Genomic DNA, 18915 nt, shown 5'->3' with positions numbered 1-18915 from the left:
CTAAGTCATTCTTTTGAATCTAGCTAAGTTCAGTAGTAACTATCACTTCAGTAATTGGTTAGTGTAGACTTACTGCTACTACTCACAGCCCAGCCAATGTTAACAGGCACCCGTTGTATTTTCTTACCAGAAAAGCTCTCAGGAAGATCAAATATGATCATGTCCTGATCAGAGAAATGGCAAATTAATGGCATATTCTGTATGGAATAGTTCCCTAGGTTAAAATATTATTAAATAAACAAAAAAAAAAGGATGACACTGAATGCACCCAGTTTGACTTATCATGATTTAAGCTCTAATTCCACCCTTAATTTTATTACTGATGTCCACTGAGTCTGTGAAAGAGGTCTTGCACAACCACTCCGAAGACAGGGTCTTCTAAAAGGCATGGTAAGATGAGCACTGATGACAGCAAGATGGCTTTCTTCCATCTACCCCAGCTAATAATCATTTTTTCTTCAACCTCACTGAAGTTCCTTGCATCTGCCCTATTCTAKTCTCTTCTTGCCTAACTTTGTGTGTCCTTTTTCCCCTGCCTCTTGACTGTGTCTCTTTTGTTCCTTGCCTCAATCCRGCCTCAACTCCGCTTCGGTCATACCTTGGTTCTTGTGCTAGTCTTTCTCTTTGTTCCTTACTCCTAGTCTGAAACTTAGGCCAGCTATCATCCTATCTGTGCCCTAAAATTGAGCTCCTTCATTCTAAGCTCCCAAATTGAGAGAGTAAAATCTTTACGTCTTCTCCATTTTTGCGTCATTGTACTTACCAATTTCAAATTTTTAGAAGCAAAAATATTTTTTGTGAAAACTGAAGTAGAATGTGAGTGTTCTATCAAGTCATAAAAGGAAGATTGATCTACATGGAACAAGATGGGGCAAAACTAATTACATTAAAACAAAAAGGTCGTACTAAATAGTATAATTTATTTCCTTTAAAATATTATTCAGAACATTATAAGGCTTATCTTTGAATTTTTTCAAGGTATTGGCTTGATAGAAAATTGAGAAAAATACAGATGATTTTCTTGTTTACACACATAAATTTGACTCTATGTAGGATCACTTTGAAAAGTTCCAAAATGCCTTTTTTTTTTTTGCATTTTTGCATAAAAATATTTTAAGGTAAAAATGAGTTTTCAAATTATCAATTCTACCATTACGCTAATGGGAATATTCATCAGAGATAAATAGAAAGCAGAAACGCAGTTACTTTCTTTCCAGATCAGAAAAAATTTGAAAGTGGCAGGTTCTCTGACAAAAAAAAAAAATTCTGGACATTGTTTTGTTTAATTAGAATGTTTCAGGTGTGCCTTTTCAAATGTTTATTCTGTCATTATGTCACATATATGATGTAAAATGTAAATTATGGGTATATGATCTATAATGCACTTTTAAAAATATATAAAAAAATTTTTTGAACTTGAAAGGGAGATGAAAATATTCAGTTCTAAAAATAATGGAGTGTGTTAATCCTGCCTGGTCATTTTTTTTTTTACCTTATTTTTTCTTTAAAATACATTTTAGGAAGGAACAGATAATTGCATTTCAAGGAAATTATTTTTTCAATAGATACCTAGTCTAAATATTTTCATTGTCACAGCTTTTGTGTACATTGGTTACAAAAATCCTAACAACGCAAATGAAAATAGGAATCACTTTACCTGCTACCAGTACTGCATGTGCTGCATGTTAGAGCCTTATGCACTCAGGCTCAGTAAACTAATAAATGAGATATAGTATATGGATGCCTCTGAACCTGGAATTATGCTGATAATTGAGTCACAGGACAAGAAAAAAAGAGTTTAGAGAAACTAATATAGAGAAGAGCCTGGACAGAACAGACTCTTCTCCTATATTATCTTTCCTACAAAAAGAAAAAAAAAAATCTAATTTCTACCAAATACAGCAGTAATCTCTTTTTAACACTTGCTTGGAAAAGACAAAACACATCATCTGACCTTTCCATCAGTTCATCGAAAATGCATAAACCAATCAGAGGTGTACGAGCAGGTACATAGATGGGTTACCAGTCTGGTTCTGAATGTTCCCATCTTAAGGAAATGCCCTAATGAGGATATTAAGCAATAGCTCATGTCAAATACAGGGTTTGAGCACTGGTTTTTGTTCTGAAATTTACTTATCAGCCAATGATCTTTAAAACGTAGACAATTTTAGATGGATGAGGCTAAAGGAGGAATATGTGGAATGGTGCTTTTCTTATTGCTGATGTTTATCCATAATTTTGGATAACAAAAGGACTAGTGTCTCTGATAATGAGAAATCTAGCTGAATTATGTCTTTGTTATCCCTTTTTTAAAATGAAAGTGAACTCTCTCTTCATATCAGTTCTTAAGTGAGTACAGATATATGTCTTTCAAAATGCAGTGGTTTTTTTGATAAGCAGCAAAAATTCTTTATTTGCTATTCTGCATTGCAGATTACTTAAGGAACTGGCTGACTTTTAACCCTGATGATGGAAAGATTTACATATTTTGCTAACAATTTTAAACCTGTTCAGTAGTTCACCCAATTGTATCCTGATTGTTTTAGAGATGTACATCAGTGTTCCAAGCTCACTTCTTATGGCATATATTTCTCTGGAGAAAGGGACCAAGAGAATTCGGCTGAGCAAGTTGAAATGTTCTGCTGTAGTTCAGTGAGAGTGATGCAGTCTGGCTTACAGTAATTAGGCTTGTAAGATCTTTATCTATTATCGTAAAAGAATATTAATTCCAGTAGTACTTTTAAAATATTTCTGTTGTTATTTTATAACCACTGGCTATCTATTTGCAGTAAATTAACTTGGATAATGCTCGATCTAAATGCATAGCAAAAAGTGTGAGTAATAAACTTCCTATACTGTTTCTGCCCTCCAATAAAATCACTGTCCTTCAGTGGGGGATGTGAGCTTCACTGTGGCAGGTTTCCCCCATTCAGACCTGGGGGGAGGGTCACCATCGATGGAAGGAGGCTGGTAGGGAGATTGATCCTATAGGGAAAAATTCTCTTATCTCCGTGGAATTCATGTCAAGCCCAGGTCTACTAAGCATTAAATACTATATAAGCATTTCATATTTTATTTAGTTGTAGACTGTAAGAATTTTATGAAAGTTTGATATCAGAGGTTTGATAGTCATTTCTGTATCCTTACTTAAACGTAAACAGATATAAACTAATACATTAAAAGATAGGTTAATTTTAAGTACTGGGATCTTTAAAAAGGTCTTTTGATCACTTTTTGTCTTATTTTCTTGAGTGAAATCTTAGACCTATGAAAGGAGGTAAGATATTTTTCCACTAACTTTACTAGTAGTAATTACCTTATAAAACTTTAATGGGAACTAAGGAGACAGTAAAAGAAGGTTAAAATACATTTTCAAATGGGATTGCCTAAAGTTAGGCACCTGCAGCTTTATTTTTCCATACAAGTGACCTGATTTTCAGAAATGCTGAGTGCAGTACAGTTCCTATTAAACCACTGAGAACTGAGTATATTGAGCTCACTAGAAAATCAGTTTTCTTAAATGTCCAAATATAGAAGTATGTGCCTAGCTTTAGGCATAAATATTTGAAATTTGACTTCAGATTTTTAATGGTACTCTTTTTACTACTACTGATACTTAGTTGAGTAAAACTAGCTCCACTCAGAGTTTAAAAGAAGAAAACTTAAATATCTAGGAAATCAAAGGTGTTTTCACTCTTAAATTTGTTAGTTGCTAAGTATCTTAGCAATGTGACTATGCTAACCTTCATCTTTAACAATAAATACAGTCTTTAAGCATTTAAATTGTAMGATTTTCATAACTTACCTAATACACCTTCTGCTTGAACTATTTTTTGAAAGTGAGTTGTGTCTTACTGAAGGTATTGCACAAGTAATCTAAATGCAACCTCTCTCTTATTCTAGAGTATGAACAAAATATCTGACACTGAAATGAAAAAAGATGAATAGTATAACACTAACCTTTGAAATCAGATCCCAATGCTGCATCTGTTGAGATGGTGTTATGCTGGAGTGAGTTGAGGCTAATCAGCATATGTTTACTCTGCTTTTTATAGAGTCATTGTAACATAAAAAGGAGCTTCAGAATCTGAACTTTTTTTGGAAATGTCTTACGATAAACCATGAAGCAGAATGAACTGACTGATTTTCAAATAACCATGTCCTTGTGATTGTAGCAAAATATGTTTGTGCTCTTTTATCACTGAATTTAGCAGCCTATTTGCAAAATATGGAAGTGTCATGAGAAACTGTTACTTTAAGTCACTTTTCTGACCACAATATAACGTAATCCGGTCTGACACTGTATCCTATTCTCCCTGTTATGGCTAGATATAATTCAGAACAGGTGAAAAAAATTGTTAGTCCTTGCTGTTAGGTTCTGTAATGCCAGACATAAAGGCCTTAAAAGGCTCTTATATAAATCCACAATTAGGATTCAATAAGACTCCTTGAAGCCAATTTTTCTTGAACCTAATCAATAGTTTAGTGATAAACTCTCTTATTTTGTACCCTTTCCTGTCAAAAAATTGGAAGGCCTCAATTCACGATTTATTTTCTTTTACAAATATTACATTAATAAAGTAACTCTCTGAAAATGGACAAATATAAAAGCTTTCCTGGAGATCCTGTTCTGAGCTTTAAATCTTCATCCTGCTTAATGCACCATTGAAGCAATGTAGTGCAACTCTTTCGTGTTGTCAAGCTAGCTCTGTTTAGGCTGCATAATTTACCTGGATATTCTCATTTGCAAACTCTGACTACCTGTCAGATGAAAGTTGTTTTGTTCAGAATCAGTGATGTCAATCCATAAAATAGTCAATCCTTCTGTGTTTTGAAGTATTTTACAGGTAAGTGGTGATTCATTAACTGTCTTTTTCCCATGGAGGTGCTTGAAACATAACCAAATAATGTGTTTGTTTATTAGTCTACGCTTCATTAATCTGAAATTTATTAGTAAAATAATGTTATTCAGTCCTTTTTAAAATAACCATTAAGCCCACCATTTTTGTATGCTTAATATGTTACTGTTGAAATTATCAGCAGTTACTGTGAAATATCATATAAACTGTCTAATAAATGTGATGGATTRTGTAATTAACTCTTGATCAGCAGCATTTTTCAGAGATGTTACCCAGTGAACCTGGGGGCAGTTTATGACCTTCATACTGGTTATACAGCTAATTATTCCTTGGACAATAATTACTAAGCTTTTTTAGACTCAGTTTGTCATTTTTTCGTATAAATCATCATGCTATTGAGCTTCCCAATCCATTTGGCTTTAAAACTGCAGTTCTCAGAGGGTTACACAAATTGTCTGATGATTGTGTGGATCACACAAGCTTCTTAAGGTAGATTACAGAGATGTCTGTTTTGTAGGTTTTCCATTGATCGGCATACTGACCTTGAGAGACAGTTCAACATTAACGCAGAAGATGGGAAAATAACTTTGGCAACACCACTCGACAGAGAAACAAATACATGGCACAACATAACTATTGTAGCTACTGAAACTAGTAAGTGTTTGTGTATACTTACTGCTAGTTCTGTTAGTTTTATAACTAATTTTTACAGTGTGCACTGTGGAAACTGTATGCGACTCAGTAGAAAGTAAAACATACTGGATTTTTAAATGACAAATCTTTTGAAAGAAAAGTATTGTTTCTGCTGAAATTCTTTCTATATTTCTTCTTGAAAACCACATTTTTTCAGTAAATAAAGTAGTATAGAATTTGAAGAGATAAAAGAGTACATTTGTACAGGAAATACAGGGTAAATGGGAAAAAAGCTTAACAGTTACAATGGGAAAGGGGTAAAACTTTGCTATTGTGGAAGCAAATTGTAGGCCAAGTGCAGAAGTTCTTAATGCTGAATGTTCTTTTGTTTCGGTCCCATAAATGATTAAACACATGGGCGGTATGGCATGAAGGCAGTCTCATTTGATACACATGAAGAAATTAACTCGTATGCAGCTATAGACAAGAACAGGGATTATTGGGATCTACAGAACTATTTAGATGTGTGACTGATCTGCACACCTAAGTTACTGGGAGCTAGGAGAGACACCCTGTCTGCGGATACGGATCTTAGATTTTAACCAGCTAAAATTAATTTAGAACTGGGGCTGAATAGGGTGGTGGCAGGTTCTCATTAGAGAATGTAATTTATTATTAATATTAGCACTGTATTTTAGACTAAAAATTTGACAAAAAACATATTGCAGCAAAAAAACAAGAGCATGAGAAAGTACTCACCCCTTAATGAAGAAATTGTGGTTTTCCATTGTATTTTTCTTAATTGAAACATAAACTAAGAAAATACTTCTGCTAAAGTATCTATTCTGCAATCAACGTATGTGCATAATTTTCATAAGTGCATTCTGCCTGTTGTTACAAGAATATTTGTCTTCAGTTGTAAGAATATTTGTCTTCAAAGCTTGAGGAGCAGTACTGCTAATTCTTGTGTACAGAAAGTAGTGTATTAACGCTCTTTCTGCAGAGTAGCTTTTCAAATATGTAGTATTACAATATAGAACTTTTAGTACTGAGTTTCGTAACACTAGTTTTGAACATGTCGATGAATGGGAGAGTAAGGAACACTTACTTGGCTCATTTTTGTTGCTTAATATTTTTCCCTGGTACTTGGATTTAAGAACACACACGTTAGGAATCTCTGAGGGGTAACTGCAATGCATGCATAAATGATGAAGATAGAACTGAGTATAAACTAAGCCCTCTACTTAMAGCCACTGTAATACATATATATAAACATATTTCTATGACCTACTGTAATAATTTTTGTATGTCATTGCCAGTAATGCTTGCCCTGTTATTTACTATTAAATCTAGGAGGAATTTTTGATAAATTAGCAAGAATACTTTCTATTGGCATGACAGCCAGCCTGACACAAGGAATCAAACTACATAAGAAGAGCAAGCAAGCTCTGGTTTCATAGTGCATTTTTTGCCAAGGATAGTTTTAAGTGAGTTAATAATTAAACTAACGGAGGGAAGTATAAAAATCTCCCTTCCAATTTCCTCAAGACATCAATATCATGAACTTTACCAATAACATGAAAAGGATGAACAGGGATATCATTAAGTTTGTGATCCAGCACTTCAGGTGTTAAAATAGTAAGACATAATGGGAAGTAATTATATATTTTGTTTCCTCCAGGAAGTCTAAAAAGACAAAAATAAGATTTTTTTCTAGAAACTCCTCCAATTGACTGTTTTGGTGTCACTTATTTGAGTGCATACCAGAGCAAAGCTAGCAGAAGTACACTTTTATAGGCCACATCAGATTCAAGTCTGCCTGTTTCTTCTTGAAATTTTAAAAACATAATTATATGTCAGAATTTTTTAAGAAGCAGCCTTCTCATTAGACTTCATGGGAGCCTCAGCATCTATCACTATTAATTGACTGGCTATGAAAATAATAGCACCAATCTTTTTCTAGGCTTTTGGGTTCCTGCTAATGGTTTTTAGCATTCTCAATTTATTTGACATATAAAATGAAAACTGTATTTCATAAAGTACTATATTTGCTTATTTGAGAGAAATTATCTTTAAAACTCCTAATGAAGAAACAAAATGTGTTAAGAAAATTGTCAAATAGGGTAAAATGGGTATTTTTAGATTTTGTTTCAGCGTAGTAATAAGCAAGATCTCTRTTACAAAATAACAGAAATATGTTGGAAGCAGTGAACCTCAGATGCAAGCAGCAAATGAAAACACAAACTGTCATCACTATGCTTTTCTGAGATAATATTAATGGACTGCTGATCTCTCACATAAAATAAACATGTTAGCATCATTCATACAAGCAGAATGTGAGACGGAGATGAACAGTAAAGGGGTATTTTCTCTTTCTTGCCTATCTGCTTCCCAGGCTCTGTTGAGGGCTCGCCCTCTATTCATATGGGGTGATGATCAGCCCATTTCATTGCCATTACACTTGCTTACTAATAACAGGCCATGATACAGCTTTTTGTTCTTCATTCCCAGCATTGTAGATCTTGAACCTCCTTTATGAACATTTTTGTAAACAGATAACCATAAAGTTTTGCCACTCATCAACACTGTTTCAAAATGCTCTATATTGGTAAGTTACCTGCACCTGAGATTATACATTAAGCACAAATCATTTCTGGCAGTTTTCTACTGGCACAATGACAAAGCTATTCTAACCTCAACTACTTTGGCTGTAATTTTCCAGGACTAGATTGGTCAGGCTGAACTGAGCATAACTTGTGCATTTCCACCTTGCTTGAGAATGCAGATATTTAGACTCAGGCTGGCTGATTTTTTTTGAAGGCAATCTGCTTTGGAATGTACATGGATGATATTAAACATGCTACTACTTTTCATTTTTTCTGAGTGCCCCAAAAGGTGGAGCTAACCCTTTCAAGTCCAGCAAAATTAGGAGAAACATGAAAGCATGAGCCAGTGGTGACTGCGACTCTTTCCTGCATGTCCTTAACAGGCAAAAGACCTTTCTTTTCTTTCTTGAGAAAAACATTTCCTAATCATAGGCAAGCATCCATCTAGTTCTAATTCAAAATAAATTCATACTATTTGTCACAAATAGTATTACCATCATATTTTGGGACGTGTGCAAAGTGAGATATTTTAGAGGCTGGTGTTTCCCTCCTTTCACTTTCCCATCAGCAGCAGACTCTGGCCAGCATCTGTAAAGCAGTTTCCAGTTGTTGCTTCTCACTTTATGAATCATCGCAGATCTTCATCACCTTCCTGGGTGGCTAGACTGGCCTTGACTCGCTGTCCCTCAGAGAGTTGCCTAGCTTGTTGTATTGCCTTCTCGCTCTGGTTCTGAAAATATGTAGACAGGTTGCATATATTTGTATACCTCTTGTCTGAAATAACACTAACTACACAGTGTACTGGTTTCATCCCCCCTACGGAAGGTTCCTCAAATACTTCATCAATTTGGATCTTTTTTTAAGCTGCTGAAGATAAAACAATGCAGAGAGCTATTGATGAAAAAGACTGGGCTGAAAGCGATTAACATGGTATAGGTGATATTTGTGTGAAATTTTCAGTGTTTTAGATTTAGCTATATGTTTTCCATGAATTTAGTGAAAAATTATAAGTTCCTTATGGAGCTTTGACCTTCCCAACCCCTACTGTTAAATGATCACCTTCCATTCCTTTTGCATGGCATTTTTTCCTAGTGTGTGTTTTCTTAGACATTTTTGTTATATATTCAAATTAATTTTTGTTTCTTTGTAGTTCAGTTTTTTTCCTGCCTGATCATGTAGTGCCTTTACTATGTTGTAACTATATCCTACAATTTTTTAAGAGAATATTACGAAGAATGTTGTTGATCTCTCTGAAAGACCACTGTGAAACACAAGCTTAGGATGCACAGAAGAAATTCATATATTAACTCACATGGCAAGAAGAATATTGAAAGTTATTATCCCTGTGAATCGATTCTTAAATTTTCTGTCCATGTTCCCATGTATCCAAGTTTACTCTGATGAGTGAGTCAGGAGCAGGAATATCTGGTGATTATAACCAAGAGGACACAGGCTTTTTGGCCAAATGACCTTTTCCTGAAAACATGCCGTTTGGTCTGTGGATTATAAGAGGTGATTTTTTTTTTCTGGCTCTGGACTTTAAATACTGGACTAATCAGATATCTCATTGTTTTTTTGAATAGTGAAGACCTATATGATGGAGGTCTAAAAAGCTTTAAACTATATGCAAAGCTTAAAAGGTTTATTTTAACTAGATGCTTGAGAAAATGGGGGTGGATATTGCCTTGCTGTGAAAGTCAGGGTTGATTATGCTGTTCATATGTTTGGGCTCTCTGGAGCCAAGCCCTAAAAAGGAAAAGAATTTGAGGGCGTATATGTATTCTCCAGGAGGCTGAATTGTGGTGTAATAAAAATGAATGATTAACTTACTGACATTTCTTTTGGTGCATCTTTTTGTGTGTGCACAAAGGCTCATCACATCTTTGGTTCTTGCTATCTTTTCAAAATGGAATTTTCTGACGTTCTGTAAATCAGAAAAACCTGATAGTCATATGTGAGCCTTTTCTTCTGAACAGACAAACGCATTTTTTATTTTGTATAATGTGCAATTACAGCTGTAACTACTGTTCACATTGACATGCTTGTGTTAACTGGTTAGCAATTTTGCTGAGCGGTGAAGCAGAGCGGAGTTCAGCCTGGGCTAACCTCCTCAGTATTCTCTCAGTTTCCTGGACAGGTTTTGCAGTACTTAGGAGTCGTATTGTCAATGCTACTCAGCCTCTAAAAGAAAATCAGTTAGCCACAGTTTGTTTATCAGAACATTTTTGCTGCAGATTGCACAGATTCTGAACGGAATTCAGTCTGGTTATTCAAGCTCTTGGAGGGTCATACCTCTAGAAGCCATGTAACAATTAAACTCTTAAGTCTTTCTACCTCCAGCTCCATGATCGTCTATTTCTATTATGGAATAACAGCCACACTGGAGATATTTCCTCAGCATCCTCATAATGTGTCTCATTAATACTAAGGAAATGCCCTATATTTCAGTCATTGCTGGTTATTGATATAATAAGAGTAATAATAAATGCAGAATTAATGTAGTTTGAAACCAAAGTAAAGACTTATGTCAGAGAAACAGTTATAACTTAGGAAGAAAGAAGTATATTTGTCACATAATTTAACTGCATATCATTCCTCTAACTTAAATATGAATATGCTGGCATTTGCATACTCATCTCTCATAAGCTGTAGCTGTGGTCTACTTGACGTATAAGATTCTAGTGAATTCTTTTWAAAAAAATAGTACATTATAATGCACCCATTCATTATTAACAATGTCTATCCGGAATTCTCTTAACAAAAGTGAGGTAATCCTTTTCTCAAGAAAGTGTATTACATTGTAAAAATTCATTGAATGATATCATAGATTTCAACAAGAAAAGCTTCTAAAAATATTCCAGTTTGCAGCTTTGTGAGATTTGTGAAGAACACCACAAACCAATGCTGGAAACCACGACTCATAAACTTTGAAGTCAATTAAATGATGATCCCTTTAAAGTGCCCAAGCTTTCTTTTACCTGACATAGCACTGAGCGGCTACTCAAGATTTACGTTTTCCTCTTGCCCTTCTTATGACCATGTATTGCACCGGATTCCTCACAGAGCAGCTTTCAAGTCAAATCTCAGTTAGGGCTTGTGAGCTACACTACCATTAGCATATTTAAGTACAGACAGGTTCTTTTAAATTTAATATAGACTCAAGCCTTTTCAGACTTCCTGGGTTATGTAGAGGTGAAGTATGAATCTGTTCCTTTGTTGGAACAGGTTACAGGGAGGCTTTTCCAGAACTCTTGTCCCTTTTTGGACTCCCTGTGCATCACAGACATGAGAGTGTCCATTCCTCTAGGCAACAGATCAGTCAGCAAAGAGATTCCTAGGCCGGTACTGGATTGCACGGAAGAGGGTATTTCTTTTAGCCTGGAGCAATGCTTTTAGCCAAGTTTTAAATCTCTGAAGAGAATTCAGAGTTTTTAATGGAATTTCTGTTGCCTTATTCTCTGAGAAGTACAGTCATGGAGCTATTGATTTTGATTGACTACTTCATCAATTGATTCCTGAAATTCAGCTTCACTTGCCAAGCAAAAAGCGTGCCAGTGTCTAGTTAAGCCAAAGGAAAATAAATAAATATGTAAAAGCTTGGCAAAGTACCAGAACTGCCACAACTAGTAGAAATTCTTGTGAATCATTAGTCAAAGTAGTAGATGAAAATATAGACAAGATCTTGAAATGAAAATGGTGAGTTGACCACAATAAATATTTTCCAGGCATAGAGTGTAGGAATCTCAAGGACAAAGCTATGGGCTATATCTGACAAAGGTAATTACCCATACCAACTGCATTCCTTAGAAATGAAGAAGTATGAGGCAATTTTATCACCTAATGGGAAAGGGCATAAAGCCAGAAAGACTCTTTATGGTTTACCAAGGATCTAAATACAATAATTGAATCATCATCCAGCACATGCTCTACTGAAGTTATCTATTTTGTATATTATTTTAAAATATACAAGGACATTAATTAAAATGGAAGAGAGACATAATTACTCTTCAGAATAAGCATTCAGCTATGATGTACCGTTTAGTGCCATGAATACCTTTGCTGAATGATATTCATTTATTTAATTTTATTTAGTCTTTTACTGTAAAATGACTATAGGCATTATTAGCAATAATTCTAATAGTTTAGAGCTTCTTCGGTGCATCATATAATTACCTTTAATTTAGGACTGAGTAAAATTAAGTGAAGTCTTAAAAAGAGAAGGAAATAAGCCTTTATGGAGATTTAAACAAGAGAAGCTGCGGAGTATTAAACTTTTTCGCTTGACTCTTTTTTCACTGGCTTAGTTGAACTTAAACTAGATAATCCATCATTTTTGCACTAGCAGAATTTAGTAAGGTAATTTTCATTCATTTTCACATAAATATGGGGTTATACGGAAGGAACTGCAAAGGTTCTAATGGATCATAGAGCATTTGCCATTGGTCCGTGGAGAGCTGGTGGATCACACACAGCTACTTTGCAGCTCCCAGCTGTTAAAGTGCGTTCAGACATATCACAAACTTCCCCATTATTGTTTTTCACAGCTCATGAATGGCAAGAGATGTCATCCACATGCATGATAGTGTGGGAGTGACCATATCATGAGAAAATATTAATGCGAAAGGAGTGTGCTTATGAAATGAACTCTGTATAAAATTACCTCAATAGTTTAGGAGCTAGCATAAAAATTCAGGTATGAAAAGCTGAATAGAAGTCGGTAACCTCAGATTTCAGGGGAAAAATCTGAAAGAGAAGCATGAATATGAAAAGGATCTGAGTAACTAACTGAAAACAAATATGTCAGAGAAATTCACCAGAGGAGATAATAAACATAATTATGGCAAAGAAAAAGAGAGAGGTTTGCATCGATAGTCTAACTTCTCTTATCTCTGGTTTCAGAGCACTATAAAGCCAGAGTAGACATCTTTAGGTCTAGATTTCCAAATGTGGATTTCAGAAAAGATGGTGGAATTTGACAACACTGTTCAAAGCTTACACTGCAAATGGTTAGAAAACTAGACAGTGTTTTAGAAAAGAATAAGGTTTTCTGGGTTACAAAACAGACAAGGATTCAAGTAAGGAATGAAAGGGTCATTAGTGAAAATGTATTTGACTAATTTACATGATGTATCTTTGTCACTTACTTTGAGAAAACTGAAGGAATGTTTAAGTTAACAGTATACATACTATATTAGCAAAGCGAGTGCGTTGCTAAGCTGAGCAACTAATAACTGGTCATCTGCACTTCAAACATTTGAATTAGAATTTCTGAAGAAAATATGATTCACTTCAAAAATACTGGATAATATTCATCTGTAGGCTTATTACTTCTAAGCAGAATATGACTCTGTGCAAAATCTCCAGCATTTTCTTCTATAAGGCTGAAGCGTAAGTGTAGGTCAGAGTAGAGGTTTGAAACTTAATATGATTGTAGTTGACTGAAAGCACATTTCTAAGCATAATTATTTCTAGCATAGAGACTCAGAGTAGCATGCTTTTGAGTTTCTGGTAAAGTTGTTGGATGGCATCGAATGACAGTATTTTCAAGGTGAAAGATAGAGGGGAAAGATTTATTAAAGGTACATACTGATATGCTAGGGAGTGGGGTTTGGTTTTGTTTTTCTTACTCCTTTAAGCTCCTAGGTAGGACTGTTCGATGCTAAACTCTTAGACTCTAATTCAAATGCAGCAGATCTAGAAATTTTCCTTAGCCATGAAGGAAATCTAAAATCTATACAACAGCACTGTTAAGAAAAATCAGTCTCAGAAAGAATTATGAGCTTTAAAAATGAAGAAATTTAAATAATCTTTTGTAATAAATTCTGATTTAACAAAAAAGCTGTATTAAAACATTTCAATATTTTGTCTAGCCCTAAGAAGATGGAGGTTTCTTTTGAGCAGTTAATTATTTTACTTCAGTCAAGAAATAATTTAAAATAAAAAATACAAAATATTCCAGATACCTTGTCCTCAATCAATCTGCTTGTTATTTTTATTGCTGCTAGTCACTATAAAATTTCAAAACTAATAGGATATTGCTTATATTGAGTCAATATTTTATAACATTTTAATATGCTTGATGTATTAACATATTAACAGTGTAATTGCTCTAGAGTGTGGGCCAGATTCCTGACTGTCATGCTTCAGTTCACTAGTGCAACTCCCTTGGTGTTTAAGACACAATGTTTGTTGTGTCTTAAACTTCTATTCAGTTTACTTCCTGACCGTTCAGTGGCTTCTATTTTGAGCCAGATATTTTTCAGTCATGTAATGGCATCACATTATTTTCTGGAAATTTTTTCAACATCATATTTAGAAATGAAAACCAGTTACTTCCTCACAGTGATTAATGCGTTACCCATTGCCTCACTAGGTTTGTAGTGCTGTGATCTACAAGAAGTAATGATCTAGTAGCATTTCTGTCCCACTGTTAATGATGTTAATCCAGATAATAAAGGTAGAAGAAATATGGCTGTTTTCTGTGGTTCTGTGTTTTTCTAACTCTTTTTTTCGTTCTTATCAGCAACTGCCACAAGGAAGTGGAAAAACTTTTCTCAACAGCTTTTAGTAGACTTTACCTGTTGGTAGCATGATGGGTCTGCAGAAGAGCCCTTCCTAGCTGCAGATGCTTCCAGAGGTTACAGTTGCTGATAGATTTGCTATTACTTACTCTTTAAGTTAGGTATAATTTTTTTCACGTTAAATGAACAGTATTTCTTTTATTTGCATTGATTTTGGAAAAATCAATAACTGTATGACTGTCTTGTTTTTCTTTGTAGTATGCAAGTCGACTAATGGCTGCTGATACTTAAATCATGTTTGTAATTTTTTCACTAATAACAGCTCACCACTTCATGCAGTTAGTTTACTGAAGGTGACATAACTGCATACTCTAGCCTGACTTGCCTCATCATTAGACAAAAATAAGGCTCAATAACTCAATACTGTATTAGAAATACGGGTTGTTTTCTGCCAGCATTTGTTTCAGCTTGGTCTCTGGATAGATATGTGGGTGGAAGGGTATTAGCAACACACATTTTTTTGCTGAAGAATTTATTTAAGACCCGTGATGAAAACAGCATCATTTCCATTGTCATAAAGCTGACACAACTATAGGAGGTTGCAGTACAACCTGCTCAAGCAGCTATACTAATAATTTATTTAGAGTTATGTGTTTGTTTACTCATATTGATGTGTCACATATATCTTGATTATGTGTCACTATGAATATAAAGCTCACTGTGGTCAAAATTAGATATGCAGAAGAACGGTCTCTAAGGACATACTTTTTGCATCCAGCGCTTCTGACAAGAGACAAGTACCCATAATTGCTGCTTAAATATTGAAAAGGTGCTGCAGTTTCTGATTAGGCTGCCCCTTTTAAATCTGTTTTCAAGCCTCATCCCATCCCTTTGCTCCCTCTTCTTTAATATCCTCCCTTCTCTTCACTAGTGCATGTCCCATGCAGTCTAACCGCTGTCTTTGGCAGGATGTACATTACATGTAGTGAACACTCCTGTGTCACCTAGTACGTCTAGTTGCTAGTGTATCTTCTAGCATTTTCTTTTTGGAGTCTGAAAATGAATAGGAAGTGGTGACATTGAAGCAGATTTTTTCAAAATATAAAAGAATTAATTTTTGTTAAAGGATGATCAGCATGCAAAGCATTTTAAAATAAACAGCAGCCTATGAGTGTGGGCTTTTTCTTTCTTTTTTTTGGCCTAGACTTGGCAATTCCCTCCAGCTTTAAGGTGGACATGAATTAGTTTCACTATCCTCTGCTCTCTTAGGGACAAAATTAGAGCTCACTGTAGTGACAACGAGCTAGTACCTTGTTGTCAGGAAATAATTTTTCCTCTTACCCTGCATGGCTACATTTAACAGATTAGTGTCTTTTGATTTTCTCTTCTAACCAGGGTAATGGTAGAAAATATCCTCTTCACAGCCATAAACTGTGTTTGAGAAGATGCTTTGCTTTTCCAATCTAGTTTTACCTTCGCAAGCCCTTTTGATCTATCTCCATGCATTCAGACAAGATTATTATCATGCATATACACCAAGGAGAGCATGATACTTCTGAAAAAAATTACAAACATTTCCCAGTTTTGTAAATGGATCTTTCAATTCACAGAGGATCAGAGGTAATTACAGAATAACTATTTGTTAGGCTACTGAGTAACTGTATAGCTTAATGGTATGAAAAATGACAGAGGTTGCATTTGAATGTCAAATTACATTCTACCATCAGATATGCAAAAGAGGAGCCAATTCCATCAATGTGTATTGTGTCTGTATGAAGGAAATACACTGATTTAATTTTTAGAAAATATATATATCTAAAGTTTGCTAATCAAGTTTTACAAATCAGTATTGATCCTTTAAATTTAACAGGTTCTGGCTTTAATAATTTAAATTGCATTTCATTTTTAAATTTTAAATTATTTAAAAGGTAGGAAATAGATAAAGAACTAGATAAAACTTGCCGAGTAGGAGCGATCTAATTAACTTCAGGAGGATCTGAATCAGGCCTTGAAGTGAAAGTACGTACAAACATCGTCTGTTTACATCACTTTGCTACTACAATGGCAAGCAAAGAAGTCAGTGCAGGGTTTGGTGGTATGCCGCTGGTGAAGAAAAGCTATTTGGTCTTTCTGCCAGCCTTTTCATTTTCTGGCAAACTTTAGGCAGCTAATCCCTATTTCATATTAGTTCTAGACTATATTCAACAATCCTTGTCTGACATGCACTAAGTAAAACTAAATGATAAATGAAAACAGTAGTGCGTGAAGACTTTATCTGAATAAGACCTAAAGAATATGGCTTTATTTAACATTTTCTGGCACAGATTGTTCATCTGTCACTGAAATTTTGCTTTCTTTTTTTCTATTAGCAGCAAAATTAATAACTTGCCTTCCATGCTAAGCCATAGATCTTATGTATTCATCGAAGGAAGGTAGATGGTCTTAGTCACCTCCTAACAGATGGAGGTGCTGCACTTTGGAAACTTTTAAACTACGAATTCAGCTTTGAAGTCAGTGACTTTAAAACATAGTCTGTCCTCAGTTTCCCCTTCTCCACATCCTCCTCCCAGAGTATCCAGTCTAAATACACTCCTTGTATCACACCTGGTTAACCAGGTCAGGCCTGGTTCCCCCTGATTTATCCAGACCTGTTGAAGTGTGCATTTTGCAAAAGTCTGGCATTTTTTCATGGTGATGAGATACAGAAAAATGGGCAAAAATGAAGGAGGCAGAAAATTTTGAGCAAGTCTTTGGTTAAACTTCTGACAACCTATCAGTGAGGAAATAAATATAGACTGTAACATAAGTTTGTTCTTGACTTGTTCACCTTACATCTGGASACCCTAATAGAATAAACAAGGATCTGCTGAGAGGAGACAATACTTTTCATCTCCCTTATTATTTTTCTCCTAAAGAATGACTTAAGTGACAAACTTGGGAAATATGTTTCACATCTTTTTTTTTTCCTCCCTCCTACACATATGCACACATATACATTTTCTGCAGAATGTACTTCTCTAATATATTCCAGTGTACTGGAATAAATATAAATGGAACATTAATTTTGAGTTTATTGTCTTAGCAACTTGTATAGAAGTTTTTCTGCTATGCACTGATATGTTTATATTATTTTATAGCAATTCTACAACTCTCAGTATTTTCTCATCCTTTAAACATTTAAGATATTTTTAAATCTAAATGTTCATACTTTAATACCATTTGTTTAATGTTTAATACCATACTTCAATATTGTTTGGGGGTTTTTTTAGTTTGTCTGCTTAGATTTTACCCTAACTCAGAAATAGCTTGTGGTCTGTTATTTTTAACAAAAATGTTGTCATTTTGCAATGTCTTTCCCTTACAATTTCAGTGTCATTTTCAGCTACTCAGGCTCTCTTGAATTAGGTCATTATGCAACASTTCAGATACGTGAACACAGCATTTGCTGCAGCATATGATTTCTATAGTTAAACTTCAAGATAAAGAACATTTCAGGTTCACAGTAACATCTCTGTTTATCAAGAGCTTGAGTATARATTTGTCAGTTTTCTATGGCAAAAGAACAACTGTTATATGCTGTGGTGTTTTAGAGGTAAAGGATTGCACAAGAAAATACCAATGTAAAACCGAACAGGAGAAATAAGCTTATATGGGTTATCTTGCTAAAATCCTTAGATAAAACCATGATAAAGGCATGGGAAATGGATCTGTTAAAATACAGCTTCATGAATTTGCAATATCAGAGTTGTGAAATCAGTGTTGTTGCTTTTATTAAGTCARTGATTCAGATTTTGTTTTGATTTCTCTGTTAGAACTAGGACTTCTATTTCTAATTTAAAATATTATTATATTAGAAATTTCATTGAATCAGAGAGGCATGAAATAGCCATTTCCAAGACATACGATGATAATGATAAAAGACGTGTTATTTTTCAGGATTCTATGTTTTTTCCGGATATTTTTAGTTAAAATGCAAGACAGTTTGTGACTTTTTAAAGAGAATTTTGAGGTGATTTCACATGATCTAATCAACTAAAGGAAGTAAACGAACTGAACAGCATTTCTTTGTGTTAAAGAAATGCTGAAATTACATATTTGCAGCAATTATTTCCCTTTCTTAAATACCCTTGCCATTTAAGAGTAGTGGTATGTGTTTGTGTCAAGGAAAAACAGCAAAGTAGTGTTTTAAGTCTTCGTAGGAGCTGAGTAACTGCCTCATGTTCTATCACCAAGGCATGAGACCAAAAATTTGATTTATAAATGCTGGTTACTCTTGAGTATTACTTGCTCCAGTAT

General features: G+C 34.6%; 1 protein-coding gene across 3 annotated transcripts in view; it reads left to right on the top strand.

The window, feature by feature from the left end:
* CDH8 (cadherin 8) overlaps positions 1-18915 on the top strand; it is a 129685-nt gene that overhangs the window by 74603 nt on the left and 36167 nt on the right. For 2 of the 3 annotated variants that reach the window (XM_085306496.1, XM_085306494.1), the window contains one exon: positions 5377-5513. In XM_085306496.1, the coding sequence (XP_085162622.1) occupies positions 5377-5513 (137 nt within the window). Of the gene's footprint in view, positions 1-5376; positions 5518-7249; positions 7276-18915 lie in introns of all 3 variants that reach the window. The other variant, XM_085306495.1, reaches the window with a different exon arrangement.

The sequence above is a fragment of the Rhea americana genome, unplaced genomic scaffold (genome assembly GCF_003343005.1).
Source record: "Rhea americana isolate MKP2758 unplaced genomic scaffold, rheAme1 scaffold_24, whole genome shotgun sequence".
Lineage (NCBI taxonomy): Eukaryota > Metazoa > Chordata > Aves > Rheiformes > Rheidae > Rhea > Rhea americana.
The sequence above is the reverse complement of the archived record's forward strand: the minus strand, read 5'-3'. Positions and strand labels throughout refer to the sequence as shown.